The 26,248-nt window shown below is 39.3% G+C and overlaps 2 protein-coding genes across 5 annotated transcripts in view; one reads left to right on the forward strand and one right to left on the reverse strand.

The window, feature by feature from the left end:
- Window positions 1-5,520, reverse strand: part of LARP4 (La ribonucleoprotein 4) — a 70,844-nt gene extending 65,324 nt beyond the window's left edge. For 3 of the 4 annotated variants that reach the window (XM_065934427.1, XM_065934426.1, XM_065934425.1), the window contains exon 1: window positions 5,375-5,520. In XM_065934427.1, coding sequence (XP_065790499.1) covers window positions 5,375-5,392 — 18 coding nt within the window. In that variant the 5' untranslated portion in view covers window positions 5,393-5,520. The remainder of the gene's footprint in view (window positions 1-5,374) is intronic. The other variant, XM_065934428.1, reaches the window with a different exon arrangement.
- A 4,212-nt stretch (window positions 5,521-9,732) lies between these two features.
- The window catches only part of FAM186A (family with sequence similarity 186 member A), a 90,004-nt gene continuing 73,488 nt past the window's right edge, over window positions 9,733-26,248 (forward strand). The window contains 1 exon segment of the mRNA XM_065935063.1: window positions 9,733-9,903. Coding sequence (XP_065791135.1) covers window positions 9,733-9,903 — 171 coding nt within the window.

Genomic DNA, 26,248 nt, shown 5'->3' on the forward strand with positions numbered 1-26,248 from the left:
AAAAGTAAAAATTTCAGTCATTTGGAAGGCCATATCCTGGACAATTTACACAATGACACACTTGCAGTGATGATCAAATGATAATGTCTGTCAAGACTTTACCTAGACTGTATTGCAAACAAGGTTTACTGTATCACATAAACACCATTAACACAACTTAAATAGTAGAAGAATCACTCTCAAACTACAGATAGGAAGTTGCTCAAAAAAAGCTGTCACTTGCCTCAGGTCATAGCTAACATTTGATCCCAGGATTCCAAATCAAAACCCTTACAAAAAATCATAGTGCGAAAGTTTACAACAGAAACTGGAAACCTCCCTCAAGAATGAACTTTAAAGAAAACAACTTAAGCAAAACGCAGAATATAGGAATGATAAATTAAAATGCTATAAGCACTATCAGAGCTAGAGTCATTTTTCATTTTCACTTAAGAATACTCTCAAAGTGGAAATTAAAAAATATTTTTTAAGACTTCACAGTGACAGCTGCATTAGTTTCTCCATTTCCTCTACTTTCTGCTCCTCTGCAATACAGTCACAGACCCCATCTCTAACCACAGGGTCAAAACCTTTTTTTTTAAGCTCCTAGGTATGACGCAGTGATAAAGAATCTGCCTGTCAATGCAGGAGATGCAGGTTCAATCCCTGAGTCAGAATGATCCTCTGGAGGAGGAAATGGCAACCCACTCCAGTATTCCTGCATGAAGAATTCCACAGACAAGAGGGACCTGGCAGGCTACAGTTCATGGGGTCGCAAAGAGTCAGACACAACTGTGCCAATTGAGCACACGCGCGCACACAGGCAAAGACCAAAATTTTAGACTTGAAATATTCATGTCTAGTACTTAGGAACATTTCCATCTGCTGGAAAGTAATATGGAGCAGGGAGGCAGCCTGAACAAATCCAACCGGATAGAAAATAGTTGAATAGCAATATTTCTAATTTCCAGTTTTTCACATGTAATTTGAAGCACCTTGAGGTACTTCTACATCTTTATATTCACTTCTGAGCATGCTATTCCACTTTTCACACTATGAAAATAGAAAATAATTTCTACTTCATTTTCAATCCATTACATCTGAAAGTATTTCTTTGAAAATGTCTAACCATTTAAAAATTCTGCATCCAGAATTTTCCAATAAATATTCCAAACTCAAATTGTTCAAAAACTTCTCAGCTATTTACTTATTTATTACTTCCTGGCAATCAGTTCACAATTTGTGTAGACATTTTCTTTTTTTCAGTCATTTTTGAAAAATCATTTTCAGTCGGTGGTATCTAATAACTTTTTATAAATACAAACCTATTTAAGCTAATGGGGAAAGACTGAGTACTGTACTGAGGGTAAAAGACACAAAACTATTCATAATTACTGCAATATAATATCAATTTTTATTATCAAGGCAAATATGTCACTTATTTCAGATTCTAAGGCTAATCTAAAATTTAAAATGTTATCACCTAAAAGAGGCAGAAAAATTTACAAGTCAGTTAAGTTATTTTAAAACTCGTGTAAGGGACATCCCCTGGTGGTCCAATGGTCAAGAATCTGCCTGCCAATATAGGGGACACAGGCTCAATCCCTGGTGCAGCCACAACTACTGAGCCTGTGAGCGCTACAGCCGATGCTCAACAGGAAAAAACACCACAATGAAAGTCCATGCACCGCAACTAGAGAGTAGCCCCCACTCATCACAACTACAGAAAGCCTGCACAGCAATGAAGATACAGAAATAAATAAATAAAATACTTTTTAAAATTGTGTAAAATCTGGGGGAAGGGAGAACAGGGATTTACTACTTAATGTGTACAGAGTTTCAGTCTTGCAAGATGAAGCTTCTGGATAGGGATGGTGGTAGTGGTTGCACAACAATGTAAATACTTGTAGGTACTTAATACAACTGAACTGTATATTAAAAATGGTTAAGATGATACATCTTATGTGTACTTTCCATAATTAAAATTATTCTTTAAAAATTACGTGAGAGTATTAAACATCCTTGAGTATTCATTTTTACAGAAAAACTCAAACAGAGACAGAAATCCAATTAAAACATTGCCAAACAACTAGAGCAGACATAATTGGCTGGAAATACTGGAGGGGGTAAACGATCTGAATAAAATGTTAGCAAACTATAAAAATATGAAAATAACTGCAAACTGTCTCCTCAATGCTCAAAAACTTAAGTAATTCAATAATCACCAGAAGAACACTGCACATTGCCGTTTCAAACTTTCAGAATCTTTTAACCAAGTATGTTGGAGCAAGTTTGACAATTTGGTATATTATCCAAAAGTTTTTACCTCTACACAAAGACAGACCCTGTATGTGTCTATTTCAGAACAGAGGCGAGATAAAAACAATAAACTACTGAAGTCAGTATAGACCTTAGCAAGATCAAGTTTTTAAAAAGTTACATCTTAAGTATTATTTAAAATAGGATTCCTTGTCTCCCTATAGATTTCTATTACAGTAAACTGCAATTTGAGGAGGTCATGGCAACCCACTCCAGTCTTCTTGCCTGGAGAATCCCTATGGACAGAGGAGCCTATCAGGCTACAGTTCATAGCATCGCCCAAGAGGTGGGCACGACCGAGCGACTAAGCACAGCACACAGCACATACTGCAATTCAGAGTTCTAACTCCAGCTTCAATACTCACTAGCTGCATGATCTTGGGCAAGTTTCTTTAATTTTCTGTGACTTAGTTTATCTCTAAAATGGAGGTAATAATGCTACCTACTTCATAGGTAGGTTTGAGTTGATGTATATAAATGTATACATGCAGCAAGACTCAAGAGGCCTGACACACAGTAAGCACAATTTATGTGTACACCACTATTATTACAGTATTATCATTACTATCCTCTACCCCACTGATTCCAGCTTATAAAATAATTAAGCTGGGGTCTCTCCAGAAAAATGCATGCAAATAAAAGACTTTGAACACAACTGCAGAGGACTCATGGATCCTATATTAGAGAACTCCTATTCAAAGCAACTTGGTTTGTAGTCAAGCGGTTATTAACCTCCTTGGACCTTTTCAGTAGTTCAATTAACCTATGAATCTCTTCTCAGAATATTTTTAAGTATATGAAAAATGCAGAACCACAAAATAAATTACAGTTACCAAAATATTTTAAAATGTCTACTTTAGACATTTACCTACAATAAATAGGTAATTTTTTTTTCCCTCAACCAAGTTCTGTGTTTGGGGACCCAGATTAGGAACCCTTGGGTCACTGGAAAGTAAGTGCAAAAATAAGTTTTGGAATCAGTGACTTGTGTTCTAGAAGTCAGACTTCAGACTTTAGTCCTCACATTATTTACACCTGAATGACCTTGGACATCAAACTCATTTAGAATAATTCCTACATCATGAGGTTACAGGCACTGAATATTAGTTAACAAAATGCCAAAAGGCCAGTGTGTTATATTTTACTGATTTTAATGCCATGTAATTAGACCCAAATATTTAGTGCCATTGTTAATTTTCAGGAAAACTCATTATATGTAAAAACAAAACAGTGAAACAACGACAAAAAACTAAAAGCCAAATATTGATTCACAAAGAAAATGATTAATGGAAATATCAGTTACATGTAACATTAAGTGAGAGTCATGATTTGGCATCAGAATGACCTGTATCTAAATCCCAGCTCCACTATTTTAGGTTTACTAAGTTATTTAACCTCTCACCTCAGTTTTCTCATCTGTAGAACACTGCAATGTTGTTTTAGAAATAAGAGAAGTTCAGCTTAAGCTGTCAATAAATGGAGCTATTATTAAGGTTCACGTTTTAACAAAGCCAAAGCAATCAATTTGGAACTCAAAAGTTTGTTTTGGAATTCATCTTGATATAACTGAAACGTCACAGTTTTTTGCCCGGTAAAACACATACACTTAAAACCTGCAGCATTTGCTTGGCGTAACATTCCTAATACAAACTGGTGCTGTTTAAAATCATATCTGATTTCTTATTCTGCCCAAGGAAATCAACGAGGATTAGAAAAACCAAACAGACTCAATAACTTAAAATCTCTTCATGATGTACTTGGAATGTTCCAGTGAATGTTTATTATCAATGTTGAAATATTCTAAAAGGTAGCTTGCCTCTTTAAAATCCAATTATCAGCTACACCGTCGATTATCAAAAAACCGTAGAAGCCCGTATTTATGTCGGAATATTACGGACTAAGATTCTTCCCTTCGTCTGAAAGAAACCCGCCATAGACTGGCCCTGGTTCCCGACCCATTATACAACCTGTGAATTCCTTCTCTTATTGAAAAGATTCTTTTTATGGGCATAGTGAACAAGTGCCAAGTTGCGAAGTTGCAGCTTTGCTGGTTTGACGTTTTCACAATGCAAGAACAATACGATCTGGAATCTACTCAAAGCATTAGCCAGGCAGTCAGCTGATGCTCATTGCACACAAGAGAAAGACAGAAATAAGAGAAACCGAACCTTGTATTTATGTAAAACAGGTATCCACTACCTTGAAAACTAAAATAGGCCAACAACAGACGTTCCGGTTAAAGTAATAAAAGTGCTGCAGTCCATGGGGTCGCAAAAAGTCGGACACGACTTTGCGACTGAATAACAAATTGTTAAATAACAAAAAAAAAAAAAAAACGCTTTGCCCGAACTGGGTTTCGCTCGTTCTTGAAATTTTCCCTGTAAAAGGCTCTTATCCGTTCTGAAAACCGGTCCCTCATCACGGAGTCGCTGCCTGAGTAACTTTTACAAAAGGTCAAAGCGGTGCCTTTCAAGGCTTCCAAATCCTACAGGCTTTCTCCTTCGTTCACAGTAACTCGCTTTCCACCCACAGAACGTTCCAGAGACGAAGGATGGGGACCAAACAAAATCTGGTGGGGGCTGCTAGAAAGAGGCTTTCAACTTTCTTTTCCAAACACTCAGACGGAATTTCACCTTCCTCCCTCGGTGGCCCCACATGTTGCTCGCCTGCTCCCAGAGGGCCGCGCGAGGCCTCGCTTCACCCGGAACGCGCCCACCTGATTACCCTTCTCTCCCCAGACTCCGCCCTCCGCCCCCCCACCCCCAGCTCGCCTCCTTTAGGAGGTCCATATGGGACGCTTTCCCCTTCCTCCGATCCTCACACCGCACCAGACAAGCCTGGATTCTCCACCTCCGGTTCTCCCCCACCAAGGCACTCGCCCCCCACTCCCCCGCCTCCCAAAGTGCGGCGAGCGCGCAGCGCGGAGCCCCGGGCCTGCACGGCCCAGGTGCTGTGTCAGCCTGTCTGCCGGCTCCGCGCCGTGTACGGCCTGGAAAGTCACATGGCGCTGGGACTGGCCGGCGCCTCCACACTCCAGCTCTCCTCAGAGCACGATGAGGTTCCCAAGTCCACTCACCTCCACGAAGAGCAACATGTCTTCCTCCGCTCGGCCCAATCGTTCTCGCCAACGCGACTCCAACTGGCTTACAGGCCCGAGCCCCAATCGCTAGGATAAGGACACTCGCCTGGCCCCTCCACCCGGCAGCGGACCCGGCTCCTCCCCCGCCGTCAGCCGCTGCGCCCTGACCCGCCCCGTCCCACCTCCCTTGAAACAGCAACTGTTTCCGGCTCTAGAGAACAATTGCTTCCGGGAGAAGAGAAAATCCTCGGCGCGCTCAACTTTTGCACTACCTTTTCCAGCCGCAGTTTGGACTGTACTATCATCTGACCTGGGGGTGGGGGGGATTGAATCTATCAGAGGAAGACACCATTCTGTGCCACGGGGGTGTGGAAAAATTTTACGGGCGCATTTTATCCCTGGCCCATCGGAGAGTTAGCATGGTCATAGTAACTCCGCAGTTTCTCATGACCCAAGACCTAGATCTGATAAAAGGCCGAGACTGTGCAAAGTGTACTGAAAAACGGCCAGCCCTACCGAAAAGATGGTGACTCGCAGAAAAAAAGGAGAGAAAGGAAAAAAAAGCACCAGTAATGGTAAACATATTAACAGCAACCCGTTCACATTAAAGGCCTGGCACTGTTCTAACTATTATATATGTGAATTAGTCTAAACAATTCAACGCAATAATACGGTTATCCCCATTTTACTGTTGAAGGAGTCATCTAGGGCTTCCCTTGTGGCTCAGTTGGTAAAGAATCTGCCTGCAGTGCAGAGACCTGGGTTCAGTCCCGGGGTTGGGAAGATCACCTGGAGAAGGAAATGGCAACCCACTCCAGTATCCTTGTCTGGAAAATCTCATGGACAGAGGAGCCTGGTGGGCTACAGTCCATGGGGTCGCAAAAAGTCGGGCCCGACTGAGCAGCTAACACTTACTGGGAGGGCGGGGTTCCCTAAGACACACATTCAAGAACTTTGCCCCACGTTCTCTTGAATCAGGTACCCACATCTTTGCTCAGTATGCTGTTTGGTAATATTAATACTTTGTCTGGATAGCCTCTTCATTGATGTCCTGCCATCAATTCAAATGAAATACAATAAAAACAAATTTTTAAAATTAATCTTTATAATTATCTGTTAGATGATCCAAATTTATCATCTTTAGCCACACTTACTAGGATTTATCCCTCCCTTAACAGTCCCACTTCTATATCTTAACTCAGACATTTGTCGTTTGAAATAATCATGTCTTGATTTTCAATAAATTTTTTCTATTACATTATTTCAAAAAATCTTCCTAAATTGAAGGCTTCATTTTCACCAAACTGCTATTACATCCAATGTAATCTCCCTTGTGTGTATGCATGCTAAATCGCTTCAGTTGTGTTGGCCCCTGTGTGACCCTATGGAATGTATCCCGCCAGGTTCCTCTGTCCATTGGATTTCCCAGGCAAGAATACTGGAGTGGGTTGCCATTTCTTTCTCCAGGGGATCTTCCCAACACAAAGATTGAATCCTGACCTCTTGCATTGCTGGCAGATTCTTTACAGTCTGAGCCACCAGGGAAGTCAAATTCAAGATTACTTCACTTCAATTAAACCAGTTACTTTTCCCCTGAAATACAAACTCAGCACTCACCTCCAAAGCCATGGCTCAAGGTGTCTCCCCTCTCTGGAATACCTTCATTTGTCAATCAACCTTCTCTCTCCATAAGGTTTTCCCAAAGACTCCGTTCCTCACAGATCTCTTCTTCATGTCCCTTGTTTAGCACTTGAATATTATATTCTAACTTAAATTATTTTTTCTTTTTTTGTTGTTTTTCAGTTTATTCACAGGTACCCTATCATATATTCTTCACAGTCTAGGATAATGGTAGCCACATAGTAGTATCTCAACACATGCTCGTCAACTTGAAGAGATTTTTTAAAATTTGTTCTAAAAAGCCTTCATTGCCAGTTGCTGATGAATTCCATGCTGCATAAAAAATATGAGGGAGAGAGAAAGCACAATAATACTAAATTAGTTTAGTTGATCAGCATGCAGGGTGCTTTGTGAATGCCTACTAAGGTAAGCAATGTAAAGGAATCAAGAGGAATTAAGTTATTAAAAGACCTCATAATCTAATAGTATTATCAACAAAGTAATTTAGTAGATTAATTGATAATGTCAAGGAATATTGGGTAATGATCAACATTTTAGTGAAACCTAACATTTCTAAAAGCAAATAATTCTCCTTAATCGTGGCCCTTTCAGAAAGCATTATGAACTCCCTTGAATAAATAGACTTAATTGTGATTTGTAGGAAAGGAGGGAGTGATATTTTATGGGAAGGGGGAGGAGTGTATAATCTTAACAATCAAAGAAAGTGTTCTGGACTTAGAGAAGTTTCCACAAGGAAAGGAGTTTTAATATTTATTTATCTACTTACTTACTTACTTACTTATTTGGTTGCATTTGGTCTTAGTGGAGGCATGCAAACTCTTAGTAGCAGCATGTGGGATCTAGTTCCCCGGACCAGGGATCTAACCCGAGTCCCCTGCATTGGGAGCACGGAGTCTTAGCCACTGGACCACCAGGGAAGGAGTTTTAAACTGTAATGAATATCCAAATATTTTAGACAGTTTCCATGGAAGTACTGAAAAAGAGTATGCCAAACGTTAGATAAACCTAAAGTACAGGCACTTCCCTGGTGGTCCAGTGGTTAGGAATCCGCCTTCCAACGCAGGGGACACAGGTTCCATTCCTGATTGGAAATAGGATCCCACATGGCACAGGGCAACTAAGCCTGTAGGCTGCAACTATTGAAGCCTGTGTGCACTAGAGCCAGTGCTCTGCAACCAGAAGTCTGCATGCTGCATAGAAGAGCTAGCACAGCCAAAAAAGGGAAAAAAGAAACCTAAAGTACAGCATCTGGTTTTGAGAAGTTCAACAACTAGTGGATAGAAACAAATAATAAATAGTTACATTTCAATAAGTACTATAATACTAAGTTTACAAGGTGATTTGGGACAAGAGGGGAGGGATAACTTAGACAACGGGGGGTCTTAAAGAGAAGGGAAAATATTTATATATTGCTTGATACTAACGGGGGAGGGGGAGTCTTAAAGAGAAGGGAAAATATTTATATATTGCTTGATACTTTTTAAAGACAATTACATTATGATCCCCTGTATCCCTTTCTCCAAAGGACTGAAGCAAATTGTTTAAATTTACAAGTTTTTCAACAAGCACTCATAAAGTACTCATAGTTCTCATAGAGTAATTGGTATACATCTACAATTTGTATAAAATCTAAAACCTACAAAATGATATTACATAGTTTATGAACACAAACACCTGCAGTAAAACTATATAAACATAGACTAGACATAAATACATCAGATTTATGCTTCTTATGGCCCTAAATACATCAGATTTATGCTTGTTATTGCCCTCTGAAAATGGACAAAGGGGAAGGAAGGAATCTGGGGAGAATAACAAACGCTATCTCTAATGCTTTATTAAAAAATATCTGAAGCAAATATGACAAAATGTTAATATCTCTTCATTCTCGCTGATAGTCACATGGCCATTTTTAATATTACTTTCTGTACTTTCTTGCACTTTTTTAAATTAAAAAATAATCTATATAGCCAACAAAACCATCTGTCCTTTAATTTCTCTGGTGTCCATAATATTTTCACCTCCTCTACAAAGGAGCTGCCCAAAGTGATTTTTTTCAGTTAGAAAGCAGCCTCTAAGCATACCCTTCAATTTCTCAGCCAACTATGGAACTTCAAAGCCTTCTTCAGTCAGGCTCCTTGAATAAATGAGCCACTAGGCAGTACAAAGAGTGTGATCTTCATCCAAATACTATCTTCCAAGTTACTACAAGTCTAGGAAAAGTTGAGGGGCAGATGAGGAAGTTGTAATGCAATTATTCCATTACAAGCTTAAACATTCTTAAGCAAAACCTCAGGAAGAGAGAAGAATCAGGAGTTAAGATTGATATACTGGAAGTTGAATTCTAACACCTAGACTTTCAGCTCTTTTAAGCAAGGCTATATCATCTATTTCTTTTATAGTTCCTGTTGTCTATTCTTTCCTACCCACCCTCCCCCCTTCACCCACTACCATCACAGCATATAGAATGCCTAATTCTCTGCATACAGTAAGCACTCTTTAAGTATTTGAGTCAATGATAATGTCACAATGGGTCTGTTATGACATCACCAGGACTGGAACACTATGGGTAGGATCAGGGTACTCGACAATCTCTGGGAGCAAGAAAAGCCTCTTCTAGCTTCCTTGTGGATGGCTTCAAAGTGTTTGCCTATATTTTGTAAAAAATGAAGAAATAAAAGAAAATCACTCAACTATCCAAAACGTTTATCAAAATGTCAACTGAGACAAATGATGAAGATGAAGCAGAAAAAGAAACTTTGGATTTCACCAAAATGTACAAAACTGTTCTACAAAGATCAGAGGTTCCTAAGCTTGAGACTCCATTTGCAGTTCAGGATGTCATCAGTAGGATTGAGCAAGCACAGACCCAGCGAACCAGAGAGGTAGGTAGTAAATGGCAAGTTTATAGATTGCAACTTTCTTTTTAAACTTACCATGAGCATATACTTTTCTTTTTTTCAAATACTCACTTTGTTTTCATGATATTTGACTGAAGTAACTCTGATTCTGGATCAGTCAGTATAGTTCAGTCGCTCAGTCGTGTCCGACTCTCTGTGACCCCAGGAACCACAGCACACCAGGCCTCCCTGTCCATCATCAACTCCCAGAATTTACCCAAACTCATTTCCATTGAGTCAGTGACGCCATCCAACCATCTCATCCTCTGTTGTACCCTTCTCCTCCTGCCTTCAATCTTCCCCAGCATCAGGGTCTTTTCCAATAAGTCAGTTCTTGGCTTCAGGTGACCAAAGTATTGGAGTTTCAGCTTCAGCATCAGTCCTTCCAATGAACACCCAGGACTGATTTCCTTTAGGATGGACTGGTTGGATCTCCTTGCAGTGCAAGGGACTCTCAAGAGTCTTCTCCAACACCACAGTTCAAAAGCATCAATTCTGCACTCAGCTTTCTCTATAGTCCAACTCTCACATACATGACCACTGGAAAAACCATAACCTTGACTAGATGGACCTTTGTTGACAAAGAAATGTCTCTGCTTTTTAATAAGCTGTCTAAGTTGGTCATAACTTTCCTTCCAAGGAGTAAGCGTCTTTTAATTTCATGGCTGCAATCACCATCTGCAGTGATTTTGGAGCCCCCCAAAATAAAGTCAGCCACTGTTTCCACTGTTTCCCCATCTAATTGCCATGAAGTGATGAGACCAGATGCCATGATCTTAGTTTTCTGAATGTTGAGCTTTAAGCCAACTTTTTCCCTCTCCTCTTTCACTTTCACCAAGAGGCTCTTTAGTTCTTCTTCACTTTCTGCCATAAGGGTGGTGTCATCTGCATATCTGAGGTGACTGATATTTCTCCTGGCAATCTTGATTCCAGCTTGTGCTTCTTCCAGCCCAGCATTTCTCATGATGTACTCTGCATAGAAGTTAAATAAGCATGGTGACAATATACGGCCTTGATGTACTCCTTTCCCTATTTGGAACCAGTCTATTGTTTCATGTCCAGTTCTAACTGTTGCTTCCTGACCTGCATACAAGTTTTTCAAGAGGCAGGTCAGGTGGTCTGGTATTCCCATCTCTTTCAGAATTTTCCACAGTTTATCGTGATCCACACAGTCAAAGGGTTTGGCATAGTCAATAAACCAGAAATAGATGTTTTCCGGAACTCTCTTGCTTTTTCGATGATCCAGTGGATGTTGGCCATTTAATCTCTGATTCCTCTGCCTTTTCTAAAACCAGCTTGAACATCTGGAAGTTCTCGGTTCACGTATTGCTGAAGCCTGGCTTGGAGAATTTTGAGCGTTACCTTGCTAACATGTGAGATGAGTACAATTGTGTGGTAGTTCGAGCATTCTTTGGCATTGCCTTTCTTGGGATTGAAATGAAAACTGACGTTTTCCAGTCCTGTGGCCACTGCTGAGTTTTCCAAATTTGCTGACATATTGAGTGCAGTACTTTCACAGCGTAATCTTTTAGGATTTGAAATAGCTCAACTGGAATTCCATCACCTCCATTAGCTTTGATCATAATGATACTGCCTAAGGTCTACTTCACATTCCAGGATGTCTGGCTCTAGGTGAGTAATCACACCATTGTGATTATCTGGGTCGTGAAGATCTGACAGAATGTGGTCCACTGGAGAAGGGAATGGCAAACCACTTCAGTATTCTTGCCTTGAGAACCCCATAAACAGTATGAAAAGGCAAATAGGACACTGAAAGATGAACTCCCCTGGTCAGTAGGTGCCTAATATGCTACTGGAGATCAGTGGAGAAATAACTCCAGAAAGAATGAAGGGATGAAGCCAAAGAAAACAACACCCGGTTGTGTATGTGACTGGTGATAGAAGCAAGGTCTGATGCTGTAAAGAGCAATATTTCATAGGAACCTGGAATGTTAGGTTCATGAATCAAGGCAAATTGGAAGTGGTCAAACAAGAGATGGCAAGAGTAAATGTTGACATTCTAGGAATCAGCAAACTAAGATGGACAGGAGTGGGTGAATTTAACTCAGATGCCCATTATATCTACTACTGTGGGCAGGAATCCCTTAGAAGAAATAGAGTAGCCATTGTAGTCAACAAAAGAGTCTGAAATACAGTACTTGGTTGCAATCTCAAAAAAGACAGAATGATCTCTGTTCATTTTCAAGGCAAACCATTCAATATCACGATAATCCAAGTCTATCCCTTGACCAGTAACGCTGAAGAAGCTGAAGTTGAACGGTTCTATGAAGACCTACAAGACCTTTTAGAACTAACACCCCAAAAAGATATCCTTTTCATTATAGGGGACTGGAATGCAAAAGTAGGAAGTCAAGAAACACCTGGAGTAACAGGCAAATTTGGCCTTGCAGTACAGAATGAAGGAGGGCAAAGGCTCATAGAGTTTTGCCAAGAGAACGCACTGATCATAGCAAACACCCTCTTCCAACAACACAAGAGAAGACTCTATACATAGACAGCACCAGATAGTCACCATCGAAATCAGATTGATTATATTCTTTGCAGCCAAAGATGGAGAAGCTCTATACAGTCACCAAAAACAAGACTGGGAGCTAACTGTTGCTCAGATCATGAACTCCTTATTGCCAAATTCAGACTGAAATTGAAGAAAGTAGGGAAAACCACTAGACCATTCAGGTGTGACCTAAATCAAATCCCTTATGACTATACAGTGGAAGTGAGAAATAGATTTAAGGGGCTAGATCTGATAGACACAGTGCCTGATAAACTATGGACGGAGGTTCGTGACACTGTACAGGATACAGGGATCAAGATCATTGCCAAGAAACAGAAATGCAAAAAAAACAAAATGGCTGTCTGAGGAGGCCTTACAAATAGCTGTGAAAAGAAGAGAAGTGAAAAGCAAAGGAGAAAATGAAAGATATTCCCATTTAAATGCAGAGTTCCAAAGAATTGCAAGGAGAGATAAGAGAGCCTTCCTCAGTGAGCAATGCAAAGAAATAGAAGAAAACAATAGATTAAGAAAGACTAGAGATCTCTTCAAGAAAATTAGAGATACTAAGGGAACATTTCATGAAAAGATGGGCTCAATAAAGGACAGAAATGGTATGGACCTAACAGAAGCAAAAGATATTAAGAAGAGGTGGCAAGAATATACAGAAGAAGTGTACAAAAAAGATCTTCATGATCCAGATAATCATGATGGTGTGATCACTCGCCTAGAGCCAGACTCTGGATAATAAGCTCCAATTCTTTTTTTTTTTTAATGATTTATTTATTCATTATTTTTGGTTGTGCTAGGTCTTCATTTCTGCATGCGGGCTCTCTCTCTAGTTGCAGCGGGAGGGGGCTACTCTTCATTTCAGTGCACAGATTTCTCATTTTGGTGGCCTCTCGTTGCAGAGCACAGGCTCTAGGTGCAGGGGCTTCAGTGTTTGCAGCACAAAGTTTCAGTAACTATGGCACAAGGGCACATTAGTTGCACTCCTGGCTCTAGAACTCAGGCTCGGTAATTGTGGCACATGGGCTTAGTTGCTCTGCAGCATGTGGAATCTCCCAGACCAGGGATCAAACCCGTGTCCCTTGCATTGGCAGGTGGATTCTTGTCCACTGTATCACCAGGGAAGTCCCCACAAGCTCCAATTCTATATTAATCACTTTCAATTTCATATCAGAGTTAATCAAGCTTTTTAAGAAATGAATCACATGTGTTACTGAGTGATTGTGATAGAAAAATTAGTCTATAGCTAATATTGATATCTAATTTTAGTCAAAAGCTTTCATTTGTTGTCTACTGAGCTTTTATCAAATAGTTATTAACAAGAAGAAATGTGATTGACTTCTAGCTCCTTTTCTTTCCCCTGAACACTTCATAGAAGAGGGGTTTATTGGCCAAGATAAATCCAAAGACAGTGCATTTTTTCTTATGTGTTTTTCTAGGAGTTTTATACTTTTAGATCCATTTTGATCCATTTTGTCTTAATCTTTGTATATCATATCAGATACGGATAGAAATTCTTTTTTAAAAACAATTATTCTAGCTCTGTTGTTGAAAAGACTACTCTCTCCATTAAATTGCGTTTGCACCTTTTTGAAAATCAATTGACCATATATGTGTGAGTTAACAGAGTCTCCAGTCTGTTCTCTTGACTATTTAAGTATCTTTATGCCACTACCACAGTGTCTTGATTACTGAAGTTTCATAATTCTTGAAATCATATAGTTTTAGTTCCTCAACTTTGTAGTTTTTCAGCTGTGCCCAGTTTCTCTCACATCTGCCTTTTAACTCTTTATCCTCTTCTTGGGCATTTCTCTCAATACTTAAACATTTGTAACCTAAAAATTGTCTTTGTTCACACTACTTTCTCCCTTGCTTTTCCATAGGAAATTTAGAATCAATCTGTCAAATTCTATTGGGGGAAAAATGTCTACTGGTATTTTGACTGGGAATGTATTGAATTTGTATATCAATTTGGGGAGAATTGAAATCTTAACAATATTGACTCTTCTGACCCCTGATCATAGCATATCTCTCCATTTATTTAGGTCTAATTTTCCTCAGTAGTGAATGTTAAGCCAACCTTACGCTTTTGGAATAAACTATAAATCTTTGCATATAATTTGCTCTTCTGAAAAAAAAAATAATAATTTGCTCTTCTTTTTTTTTTAGTTTCTTTAAGCACAAGCTGAGGTCACTGATTTGATAACATTTGTTTTATTTTGTTTTGTTTTTAACTATGCTGAGTCTTCGTTGCTGTGCCAGGGCTTTCTCTAGTTGCAACGAGCAAGAGCTGCTCTTCATTGCGGTGCACAGGCTTCTCACTGCAGTGCCTTTTCTTATTGCGGAGCACAGGTTCTAGTTACTTCGACTTGTTAACATTTTTAGTGTTTTGTTCCATATATTTCCCCCTCTGCAAATGAAAATGCTGTGTTTTCATTTTCATTCAGTTTTATATAAGTTATAATTTCATTTTTAATTTTTTATTTGACCCATGTGTTATTTAGAAGAGTGTTATTTAGTTTCCAAATATTTGGAGACTTCTTGCTCTTGTTTATTTCAAATTCAATTTCATTGGGGTCAGAGACCTTACTTCATATGATCTGAAATGTAGTGAATTTTTTGAAATTTGTTTTATGGCTCAGAATATGGTCTATGTTAGTAAATGTTATGTATGCCATTGAATACAATTTTCATCCTGTTATTGAAATAACAATTACCTCAAATCAGTTGATAGTATTGTTCAAGTCTTCTGTTGTTTTTTTCTCAACTTTATCACTTATTGAAAGAGGGATATAGAAATGTTTGGCTATAACTGTGCAATTTTCTATTTCTTCTGATAGTCTATCAAATTTCCCTCATGTACTTTAAATCTTTATTATTAGATGACTAAACATTTAGAATTGGTCTGTTTTCTCAATGAATTGGCTACTTTACTATCATGGAATGATCCTATTTATCTCTAGTAATATACTTTTTGGGCTTCTCTTGTAGCTCAGTTGGTAAAGAATCTGCCTGCAAGAGACCTGGATTCAATTCCTGGGTTGGGAAGATCCCCTGGAGAAGGAAATGGCAACCCACTCCAGTATTCTTGCCTGGGAAATCCCATGGACAGAGGAGCTTGACAGGCTACAGTCCTTGGGGTCTCAACTGTCAGATATGACTTAACAACTAAACCACAATATACTTTTCTTGTAACTTAAACAAACTTTGTTTGTGAGTAATTTAACACAAATTTTGTTTGTTATAGCCACTGTAGCTTTCCTTTGATGAGCATTACCATCCTTTTCCTTTTTACTTTCTTTCTTTTGGTCACACTGTGCAGCATGTTGGATCTTATTTCCCTAACCAGGGATCGAACTCATGTTCCCCTGTAGTAGAAGCATGGACCTCCAAGAAGCCCTCCTTTCCCTCCTTCTATTCTTTTACTTTAAATATGTTTGGCTTACTATATTTAAAATAGGTTTCTTATATAGACTTTCACGGTGATACAGTGTATAGGAATCCACCTCCCAATGCAGGGGACATGGGTTCAGTCTGTGGTCCCAGTAGAGCCAATGTGCCTCAGAGCAACTAAGCCCATGAGCCGCAACTACTGAGCCAGTTTGCTACAACTACTGAAGCCTGTGCGCCTGGAACCTGTGCTCTGCAACAAGAGAAGCCACTGCAATGAAAAGCCCCTGTACCATAACTAGAGAGAAGCCCTCACTTGCCGCAACTAGAGAAAGCCTGAGAGCAATGAAGACCCAGCACAACCAAAAATAAACAAATAAATAATTTAAAAAATAGGTTTCTTACAAGAAGCATATAACTGAGTTTCTTTTTTATCCAACCTGACAATTTCTGCCTTTTAATTGGATATTTAGACCATTTATATTTAATACAACTATCTATGGTTAAGTTTAAATTTACCATCTTGCTATTTGTTTTGTTTGTCTCATATTTTTTGTTTGTTTCCTTTTATTATTTCTGATTTCTTTTAGAGTGAATATATTTTATGATTGCACTTCATTTCCTTTATTGGTTTACTAGCTATACTTTTACTTTTCATTGGTTGCTTTAGGGTTCATAGTGTATGCATTTAGGTTATCACCATTTACCTGTATTACACCAATTTTGAGCAGTGTATAAACTTTACAGCAATATTCTACTTTTTTCCCTCTCCAGGCCTATGTGATTTTTATATCATACTTCTACATGTATTATAAACTTAATGTCTATTACTTTCCAATTATTTTTGTTTGAAACAAGCAGTTAACCTATTTTTAAATTTTTATTCTGATAAAATATACATAACAAAATTTGTGATTTTATCTATTTTTAATTATACAATTCATTGGCATTAAATACATTTACAATGTTATGTAACCATAAAATGAACCCTGAATATTCATTGGAAGGACTGATGCTGAAGTTGAAGTGCCAATACTCTGACCACCTGATGTGAAGAGCCAATTCATCGGAAAAGACCCTGATGCTGGGAAAGATTGAGGGCAAGAGGAGAAAGGGGCAACAGAGGATGAGATGGTTGGGTGGCATCATTAAATCAATGGACATGAGTTTGAGCAAACTCCAGGAGATAGTGAAGGACAGGGAAGCCTGGCATGATGTTTCATCACCCCAAACAGAAACTCTGACCCATTAAACACTAACTACCCATTCCCCTTTTCCCCCATACCCTAGCAACAGCCATTTTTCTTTCTGTCCCTTTGAATTTGCCTACTCTACACACCTTATGTAAGTGAAATCACAAAGTATTTGTCCTTTTGTGCCTGATTTATTTCGTTTAGTGTGTCTTCAGAATTCATCTCTGTTGTGGCATGTTAGAATTTTTTCTTTTTAAAGCTAAATAATATTCCACTGTATGTATATATCATATTTTAGGCACATGAGTTGCTTCCAGCTCTCTGCCATTGTGAATAATGTTGCTATGAATAAAGAAGTACAAAAATCTGTTTAAGTGCCTGCTGTCAATTCTTTGTATACTCAGGAGTAGAATTGCTGCATCATATGGTAATTTTATTTTTCATTTATTGAGGAACTGTAGTGCCAGCTAACTGATGAAAATTAAACCAAAATACTCTATTCTCTGACTTGCGGAATTGCAGTACAAGTTGAGCCCCCAGTGTCACTAGGTGGCTCATGTTAGAGTGAAAACATTGAAAAGGAGTGGGGTCCTGAAAACTGGAATGGGGATGTATGCAAAGGCTTTGTTAAAGCTTGGAATATTGAAAGCTCTAAGTAATGATGAGTTTTCTTTGCCAGAGAAGCTGCCTCTTTACCCAACATCAGTGAGAATGGCTGCTCCACGCCTGTCTCAGAGGATTAACCCTGTATTGCCTGAGGAAACTACAATGACCTCTCCTGAGGCAGTTGTACCAAGCAAGATGAGGCTGCTTCCTCAGAAACCACTCCCACAACATCTCTTTGTTTCTAGACCTGTAACTAGATTAAAATCCAGTAAACCACTGAAGACGATGTAGACAGTGTGACCCATGAGGAAGTGCACTACACTCCAAAAGAACTACTTGAATTTTCTAGTTTTTACAGATGGAAGTCCAGGGAATATGTATGGGAATGGATGTTGAAGGTGTGGGATAGTGACAGAAGAAACATAAAGTTGGAGCTTCTCTGTGGTTTTGGAGAAGGAAATGGCAACCCACTCCAGCATTCTTGCCTGGAGAATCCCATAGAAAAAGGAGCCTGGCAGGCCATGGTCCATGGGGTCTCACAAAGTTGGACACAACTGAGTGACTAAGCATGCACACACACACACTGGTGGCTTAGTGATAAAGAATAAGCCTGCCAATGTAGGAGACGCCAGTTCGATCCCTGGGCTGAGAAGATTCCACATACTGCCAGTGACTAAGCCTGAGAGCCACAATTATTGAGCCTGTGCTCTAGAGCTGGGGAACTGCAACTACTGAGCCCTCAGCCTCAACTATTGAAGCCTGAGTACCCTAGAGCCTGTCTCAGCAACAAGAGAAGACACTGCCATGAGAAGCCTGAACAATGCAACTAGAGCGTAGCCCCCACTTGCCACAACGAGAGAAGTCCTTACAGCAACGAAGACACAGCACAGCCAATAAATAAATTTTTAAAACTTATATATATATTAAAAAACATAAAGTTGCATCAGGCTAACTGATGTAGACTCACTAAAGCAAGATTTAGTATTTAACGTTGCAGCTTGGTGAGTTAGAAAAGGCTCTAACAATTTGGTTGGTTGGTTCGCTGAAACATGAACCAAAAAGTTACTCACACACAGTGAATAAGTTAGACATGCCAGACTTGCCTTGGTTTAACGTAGAGAAGAATTAGAAGGATTAGAGAGACTGGAATGTTAAGGTGGATTTAAGATCTATTCATCCACCCTAGGAGAATCCAGAAGACATACCTTTCATCATAAGTGTGAGAAATAACTTTATAAGAGGAGCCTTGGCATCCTTGGAGAACTCTGTGACCGCTCTTCTCTGTAGGCCAGACCTTATAGTGGAATTTGAAAATCTAAAAACATTGGGAGTAATTGGATCCTGAGGTGGCAAGGGTCAAGTGGGGGCATACAACCACGAAAGGCTGAGTGGGCATGGTTACCATAATGCACAGCAGAGTCCAGTCAGACACCAATCAGAATAGTATGACTTATGAAGAGCTATGGCATTGGCTAGTTGATTGTAGTATTTCTACTAAAAGTAAAATTGGGCTTCCCTGGTGACTCAGCTGGTAGAGAATTCACCTGCAATTCGAGAGACCTGGGCTGGCTCCCTGGATTGGGAAGATCCCCTGGAGAAGGGAACGGTTACCCACTCCAATATTCTGGCCTGGAGAATTCCATGGACTCTATAGTTCATGGGGTTGCAAAGAGTTGGAAACGACCGACTGACTTTCACTTACTAAACTCTTACTTGATCTGCATAAGTGGAAAATTTCTAGGTCAAGTGAACCAAAGTTTAATCCTAATCATAACGACAGAGAGTTATAGCTCCTCAATCAATTCTCAGACTTAAGCCAGTTTACAGACCCAGAACTCCCTGAATGACGGAGCAGATGGGTTCCTTTGAGGAAGGACACAGTCAGAAATTCATGCTATTAATCCTTCTCCAAGTCTTCTTCAAACAGACCTGGCCTTTTACTAGGATGACCGTGTATTGGAGAATAGGAAATAATGAAACCTTTTGGGGACTTCTGGATACTGGCTCTGAACTGATACTAATTCTAGGAGATCAAGAGTATCATTGTGATCTACCAGAGTGTAGGCACTTATGGAAGTCATGTGATCAGTAGAGTTTTAGCTCAGGTCTATGTCAGTGGGCCAGCTGGGCCCCTGAACCCATCCTGTGGCTATTTTGCCAGTTCTGGAATACATAAAAGGAAAAGACATACTCAGCAACTGGCAGAATCCCCACATTGGTTCTCTGACTGTGGAGTGAGAGCTACTACAGTGGGAAAGGCCAGGTGGAAGTCATTAGAGCTGCCTTTACCTAGGAAGGTAGAAAACTGAAAAAAATACTGCATTTCTAGAGGAATGGCAGAAATAAATGCCATCATCAGGGAGAGATGCAGGAGTGGTAATTCCCACCACATCTTCATTCAACTTGCCCATCTGGCCTGTGCAGAAGATAGATGGACCTTCGAGAATGACAGTGGATCATTGTAAAATTAACCAGCTGGTGACCTCCCTTGAACATCTGGAAGTTCACAATTCACATATTGCTGAAGCCTGGTTTGGAGAATTTTGAGCATTACTTTACTAGCGTGTGAGATGAGTGCAATTGGGCAGTAGTTTGAACATTCTTTGGCATTTCCTTTCTTTGGGATTGGAATGAAAACTGACCTTTTCCAGTCCTGTGGCCACTGCTGAGTTTTCCAAATTTGTTGACATATTGAGTGCAGCACTTTCATAGATCATCTTTTAGGATTTGAAATAGCTCAACTGGAATTCCATCACCTTCACACTTTGTTCGTAGTGATGCTTCCTAAGGCCCACTGTTCAAGCTGGTTTTAGAAAAGGCAGAGCAATAAAATAAAATTAAAAAAATAAAATAAAATAAAATTAAAAAAAAAAAAAAAAGAAAAAAAAAAAAAAAAATAGAAAAGGCAGAGGAACCAGAGATCAAATTGCCAACATTCGCTGGATCATCAAAAAAGCAAGAGAGTTCCAGAAAAACAACTATTTCTGCTTTATTGACTATGCCAAAGCCTTTGACTGTGTGGATCACCATAAACTGTAGAAAATTCTGAAAGAGATGGGAATACCAGACCACCTGACTTGCCTCTTTAGAAAACTGTATACAGGTCAGGAAGCAACAGTCAGAACTGGACATGAAACAACAGACTGTTTCCAGATAGGAAAAGGAGTACGTCAAGGCCGTATATTGTCACCATGCTTATTTAACTTATATGCAGAGTATATCATGAGAAATGCTGGGCTGAAGGAAGCACAAGCTGGAATCAAGATTGTCAGGAGAAATATCAATAACCTCAGATATGCAGATGACACCAACCTCATGGCAGAAAGCGAAGAAGAACTAAAGAGCCTCTTGGTGAAAGTGAAAGAGGAGAGGGAAAAAGTTGGCTTAAAGCTCAACATTCAGAAAACTAAGATCATGGCATCTGGTCCCATCACTTCATGGGAAATAGATGGGGAAACAGTGGAAACAGTGGCTGACTTTATTTTGGGGGGCTCCAAAATCACTGCAGATGGTGATTGCAGCCATGAAATTAAAAGATGCTTGCTTCTTGGAAGGAAGGCTATCACCAACCTAGACAGCATATTAAAAAGCAGAGACATTACTTTGTCAACAAAGGTCCATCTAGTCAAGCCTATGGTTTTTCCAGTGGTCATATATGTATGTGAGAGTTGGACTATAAAGAAAGCTGAGCACAGAAGAATTGATGCTTTTGAACTGTGGTGTTGGAGAAGACTCTTGAGAGTCTCTTGAACTGCAAGGAGATCCAACCAGTCCATCCTAAAGGAGGTCAGTCCTGGGTATTCATTGGAAGGACTGATGCTAAAGCTGAAACTCCAATACTTTGGCCACCTGATGTGAAGAGCTGACTCATTGGAAAAAACCCTGATGCTGGGAAAGATTGAGGGCAGGAGGAGAAGGGGACGACAGAGGATGAGATGGTTGGATGGTATCACCAACTCATGGTGATGGATTTGGGTGAACTCCAGGAGTTGGTGATGGACAGGGAGGTGTGGCATGCTGCGGTTCATGGGGTCGCAAAGAGTCGGACACGGCAGGGTGACTGAAGTGAACTGAACTGACCTCAATTACAGCTGATGTACCAGATGTGGTTTCATTGCTTAAGCAAATTATCATACCTTTTGGTAACTGGTATGCAGCTACTGATTCTGCATGTGGCTTTTCTCCATACCTATCAATATGAACCACCAGAATCAGTTTTCTTTCAGTTGGCAAGGTGAGCAGTACACTTTTAGTGGTCTACCTCAGGGACATACCAACTCTTCATGCTTAGTTGCTCAGTCATGTCTGACTCTTTGTGACCCTTTGGAACACAGCCCTCCAGGCTCCTCTGTCCATTTTTCAGGCAAGATTACTGGAGTGGGTTGTTTCCTTCTCCATCAACTCTCCATTTTGGTAGAATTCACCAGTGAAACCATCTGGTCTAGGACTTTTCTTTGTTGTGAGGTTTTTTATTACTGTTTTGTTCTCTGTCCTAATTATGGGTCTATTCAGATTTTGTATTTCTTTGTTATTCAGTTTTCATATGTTTTGTGTTTTCAGGAATTTTTCCATTTTATCTAGGTTACCAATTTGGTGGCATACGGTTGTTCATTATTTTTTAGAAAAAAATTTTACTTGAAGTATAGTTGATGTATAATATTTTATAAGTTGTGGGTGTACAGTATAGTGATTCACAGTTATTTTTCACCAACCCACCCATCACCCATTCATTCATCCATCCATCTACCCACCGGCCCATTCATTCATCCACCCACCTATCCACCCAGCTATTCTGTGATTCACAATTTTTAAAGGGACTCCATTTATAGTTATTATAAAATATTTACTATATTTCCTATGTTACACAATATATCCTTGTAACTTATTTTATACCTAATAATTTGTATCTTTTAATCCCCTACCCCTATATTGCTCCTGGCCACTTCCCTCTCCCCACAGGTAACCACTACTTTGTTATTTATAACTGGGAATCTGCTTCTGTTTTGTTATATTCACTAGTTTGTTGTATTTTTTAGATTCCACATATAAGTAACATCATACAGTATTTGTCTTTCTCTGTCTGACTTATTTCACTTTGAAAAGATCCAAGTCCATTCATGTCACTTCAAGTGGCAAGTTTTCATTCTTTTTTATGACTGAGTAGTATTCTGTGGTATATGTGTGTGTACATCTTTGTTTTTTAAATTATTTATTTATTTTTGGTAGTGCTGGGCCTTTGCTGATGTGCATGGGCTTTCTCTAGTTGTAATAAGCACGGGCAGACTACTCTTCCTTGCAGTGTACAGGCTTCTCATTGTGGTGGCTTCTCTTGTAGAGCACAGGCTGAAGGTGCACAAGCTTCAGTAGTGGTAGCTGTGCTGGCTTAAGTTGCCCAGGGCATGCGGAATCTTCTCAGACCAGGGATCGAACCCTTGTCCTCTTCACTGGCAGGTGGATTCTTATCCACTGTACCACCAGGGAAGTCCTGTACATCTTCTTTGTCCATTCATCTGGAATGGACCCTTACTGCTGTTGCTACTGCTAAGTCGCTTCAGTCGTGTCCGACTCTGTGCGACCCCATAGACGGCAGCCCACCAGGCTCCCCTGTCCCTGGGATTCTCCAGGCAAGAACACTGGAGTGGATTGACATTTCCTTCTCCAATGCATGAAAGTGAAAAGTGAAAGTGAAGTTGCTCAGTCATGTCCAACTCTTAGTGACCCCATGGACTGCCGCCTACCAGGCTCCTCTGTCCATGGAATTTTCCAGGCAAGAATACTGGAGTGGGGTGCCATTGCCTTCTCCAACTGTATCAATATCTTGGCTATTGTCAATAATGCTGCTATGATCCTTGGGGTGAAGATATCTTTTCAAATTTGTGTTTTTGTTAATCCTGTTTATTTCTGTAGAATCAGCAATAAAATTCTCACATTGATTTCTGAATTTAGTAATGTGAGTAATCTCTTTTTTTCTTTGTCAGTCTAATTAAAAGTTTGTCAATTATGTTGATTTGAGCGGAAGGGTCAACTTTTTGTTTCATTGATTTTCTATATTCTTTATTCATGTCTGCTCTAATTTTTCTGATCCCTCCTTCTGCTAACTGGGTTTAGTTTTTCTTTTTCTAGTTCCTTCAAGGCATAAAGTTAGGTTGTTGACTTGAGACCTTCTTTTCTTCATGTTTATCTCTATAAATTTCCCTCTTAGCACTGCTTTTGTTACATCCCATAAGTTTTTTGTATGTTGTGATTTCATTTTCATCTCTAAGTATTTTCTAATTTCCTTTGTAATTCTTTTTTGACTCCCTTGTTGTTTAAGTATGTGCTTCCCCATATTTGTGAATTTTCCAGTTTTCCTTTTGTGGTTGATTTATAACAATCTCATTGTGGTTGGAAAAGATACCTTGTGTAATACATACTTAAATATATTGAGTACTTTCCTGGTGGCACAGCAGATAAGAATCTACCTGCCAATGCAGGGAACATGGTTTCAATCCCTGGTCCGGGAAGATTCCACATGCTGTGGAGCAACTAAATCAATGAGCCACAACTACTTAGGCTGTAAGCCACAACACTGAAGCCCACACGCCCCACAGCCTGTGCTCCAAAACAAGAGAAGCCACCACAATGAGAAGCCCGCACACCACAATGAAGAATAGCCCTGGCTCTCCACAACTAGAGAAAGCCTGTGCAAAGCAATGAAGACCCAGCAGAGCCAAAAACAAATAAATAAATATATTGAGGTTTTGTGGCCTAGCCTGGAAATGGTCTATCCTGGAGAAGGTACCATCTGCCATTGAGAAAATCATATATTGTTATTTTTCTTTTTTTTATATACTCTTGTTTGATGGAGTATTCTATATACATCTAGATGATTTATTGGTTGTTCAAGTCCTCTATTTCCTAACTTATTTTCTATCTAGTTGTTCTATCCATTATCAAAAGTGAAATCTTGCCTCATTTTTGTAGAACTATCTGTTTCTTCCTTCAAGTCTGTTAATTTTTGCTTCTTATATTTTGAGGATCTGTAATTAGGTGCATACATGTTTATAATTGTTATTTCTTCTTGGTCTATTGAAACTTTCATTATAGTCTCTTGTAATTTTTTTAAACTCTTTTACTTTGTATTGGGGTATAGCCAGTAAACAATGTTGTGATAGTTTCAGCTAAACACCAAAGGGACTCACCCATACATATGCATGTATCCATTCTCCCCCACCTTGTAATCTTTTTTTAAAATTTAAAGACTATTTTGTCTGATATTAATACAACTACCCACATTTTGGTTATTCAGTTCAGTCGCTCAGTCGTGTCCAGCTCTTTGTAACCCCATGAACCACAGCATGCCAGGCCTCCCTGTCCATCACCAACTCCTGGAGTCCACCCAAACCCATGTCCATTGTGTCGGTGATGCCATCTAACCAACTCATCCTCTGTCATCCCCTTCTCTTCCTGCCCTCAATCTTTCCTGGCATCAGTGTCTTTTTTGGTTATTACTTACATGGATATCTTTTTCTATCCTTTCATGTTCAATCTCTTTGGGTCTTTAGATCTATAGTGAGTATCTTACAGAAGGCAGGGATCATTGGCTTTTTAAAATTTATTCTGTTAATCCCTAACTTTTGATAAGATGGTTTAATCCACTTACATTTAAAGTAATTACTGATAAGGAGGGTTTAGCTTTTGCTATTTATTTTCTATTTGTATTAAAACTTTTCCCCCTTCATTCCTTTCATTGTTGTCATCTTTTGTGTTTTATAAAATTTTTTTTTAGTGAAATGTTTTAATTCCCTTCTCATTTCCTTTTGAGTATATACTATACTTATTTTCTTTGTGTTTATCATGGGAATCACACATAACATTATAAAGTTATACACTCTTAAATTGAATTTATACCAGTTAAACTTTAATAGCATACAATTCTGCCCCTATACTGCTCTGTCCCTACTGCTTTCAGTTTCTGATGTTACAAATCATGTCTTCCTACATCCTGTGTCCCAAAAGAGTAACTTTTTTTTTTTTAATGCATTTGTATTTTAAATCATGTAGATAATAAGGGTTCCCCTGGGGGCTCAGACAGTAAAGAATCTGCTGCAATGTGGGAGACCTGAGTTCAGTCCCTGGGTTGGGAAGATCCCCTGGAGAAGAGAATGGCTATCCACTCCAGTATTCCTGCCTGGAGAATTCTTTGGACAGAGGAGCCTGGCAGGCTACGGTCTACTGGGCCATAAAGAGTTAGATATGACCAAGCAATTTTCATTTTACTTCACTTCACTTCAGATAATAATAAATAATAAACCAAAATTACATCAATACTAGCTTTTATAGTTTCCCATGTATTTGCTTTTAGCAAATATTTTTTATTTCTTCGTGCAGTTTTGATTACTTTCATTTCAACCTGAAGGACTCCTTTAGCATACCTCATAAAACAGTTCTAGTGCTATCTTCCTCAGCAATTATCTGATAATGTCTTAATTTCTTCCCCATGGTTTCTGTAATTTTTTTTCTTTTGACTGGGACATGTTTTCCTATTCATTTGTATGCTTTATGATATTTTTTATTGAAAATTGGACATCTGAATCTTATAATGTGATTAGTCTAGAAATAAGATTCTTTTTCTCTCCTA

The sequence above is a fragment of the Muntiacus reevesi genome, chromosome 4 (assembly GCF_963930625.1).
Source record: "Muntiacus reevesi chromosome 4, mMunRee1.1, whole genome shotgun sequence".
Lineage (NCBI taxonomy): Eukaryota > Metazoa > Chordata > Mammalia > Artiodactyla > Cervidae > Muntiacus > Muntiacus reevesi.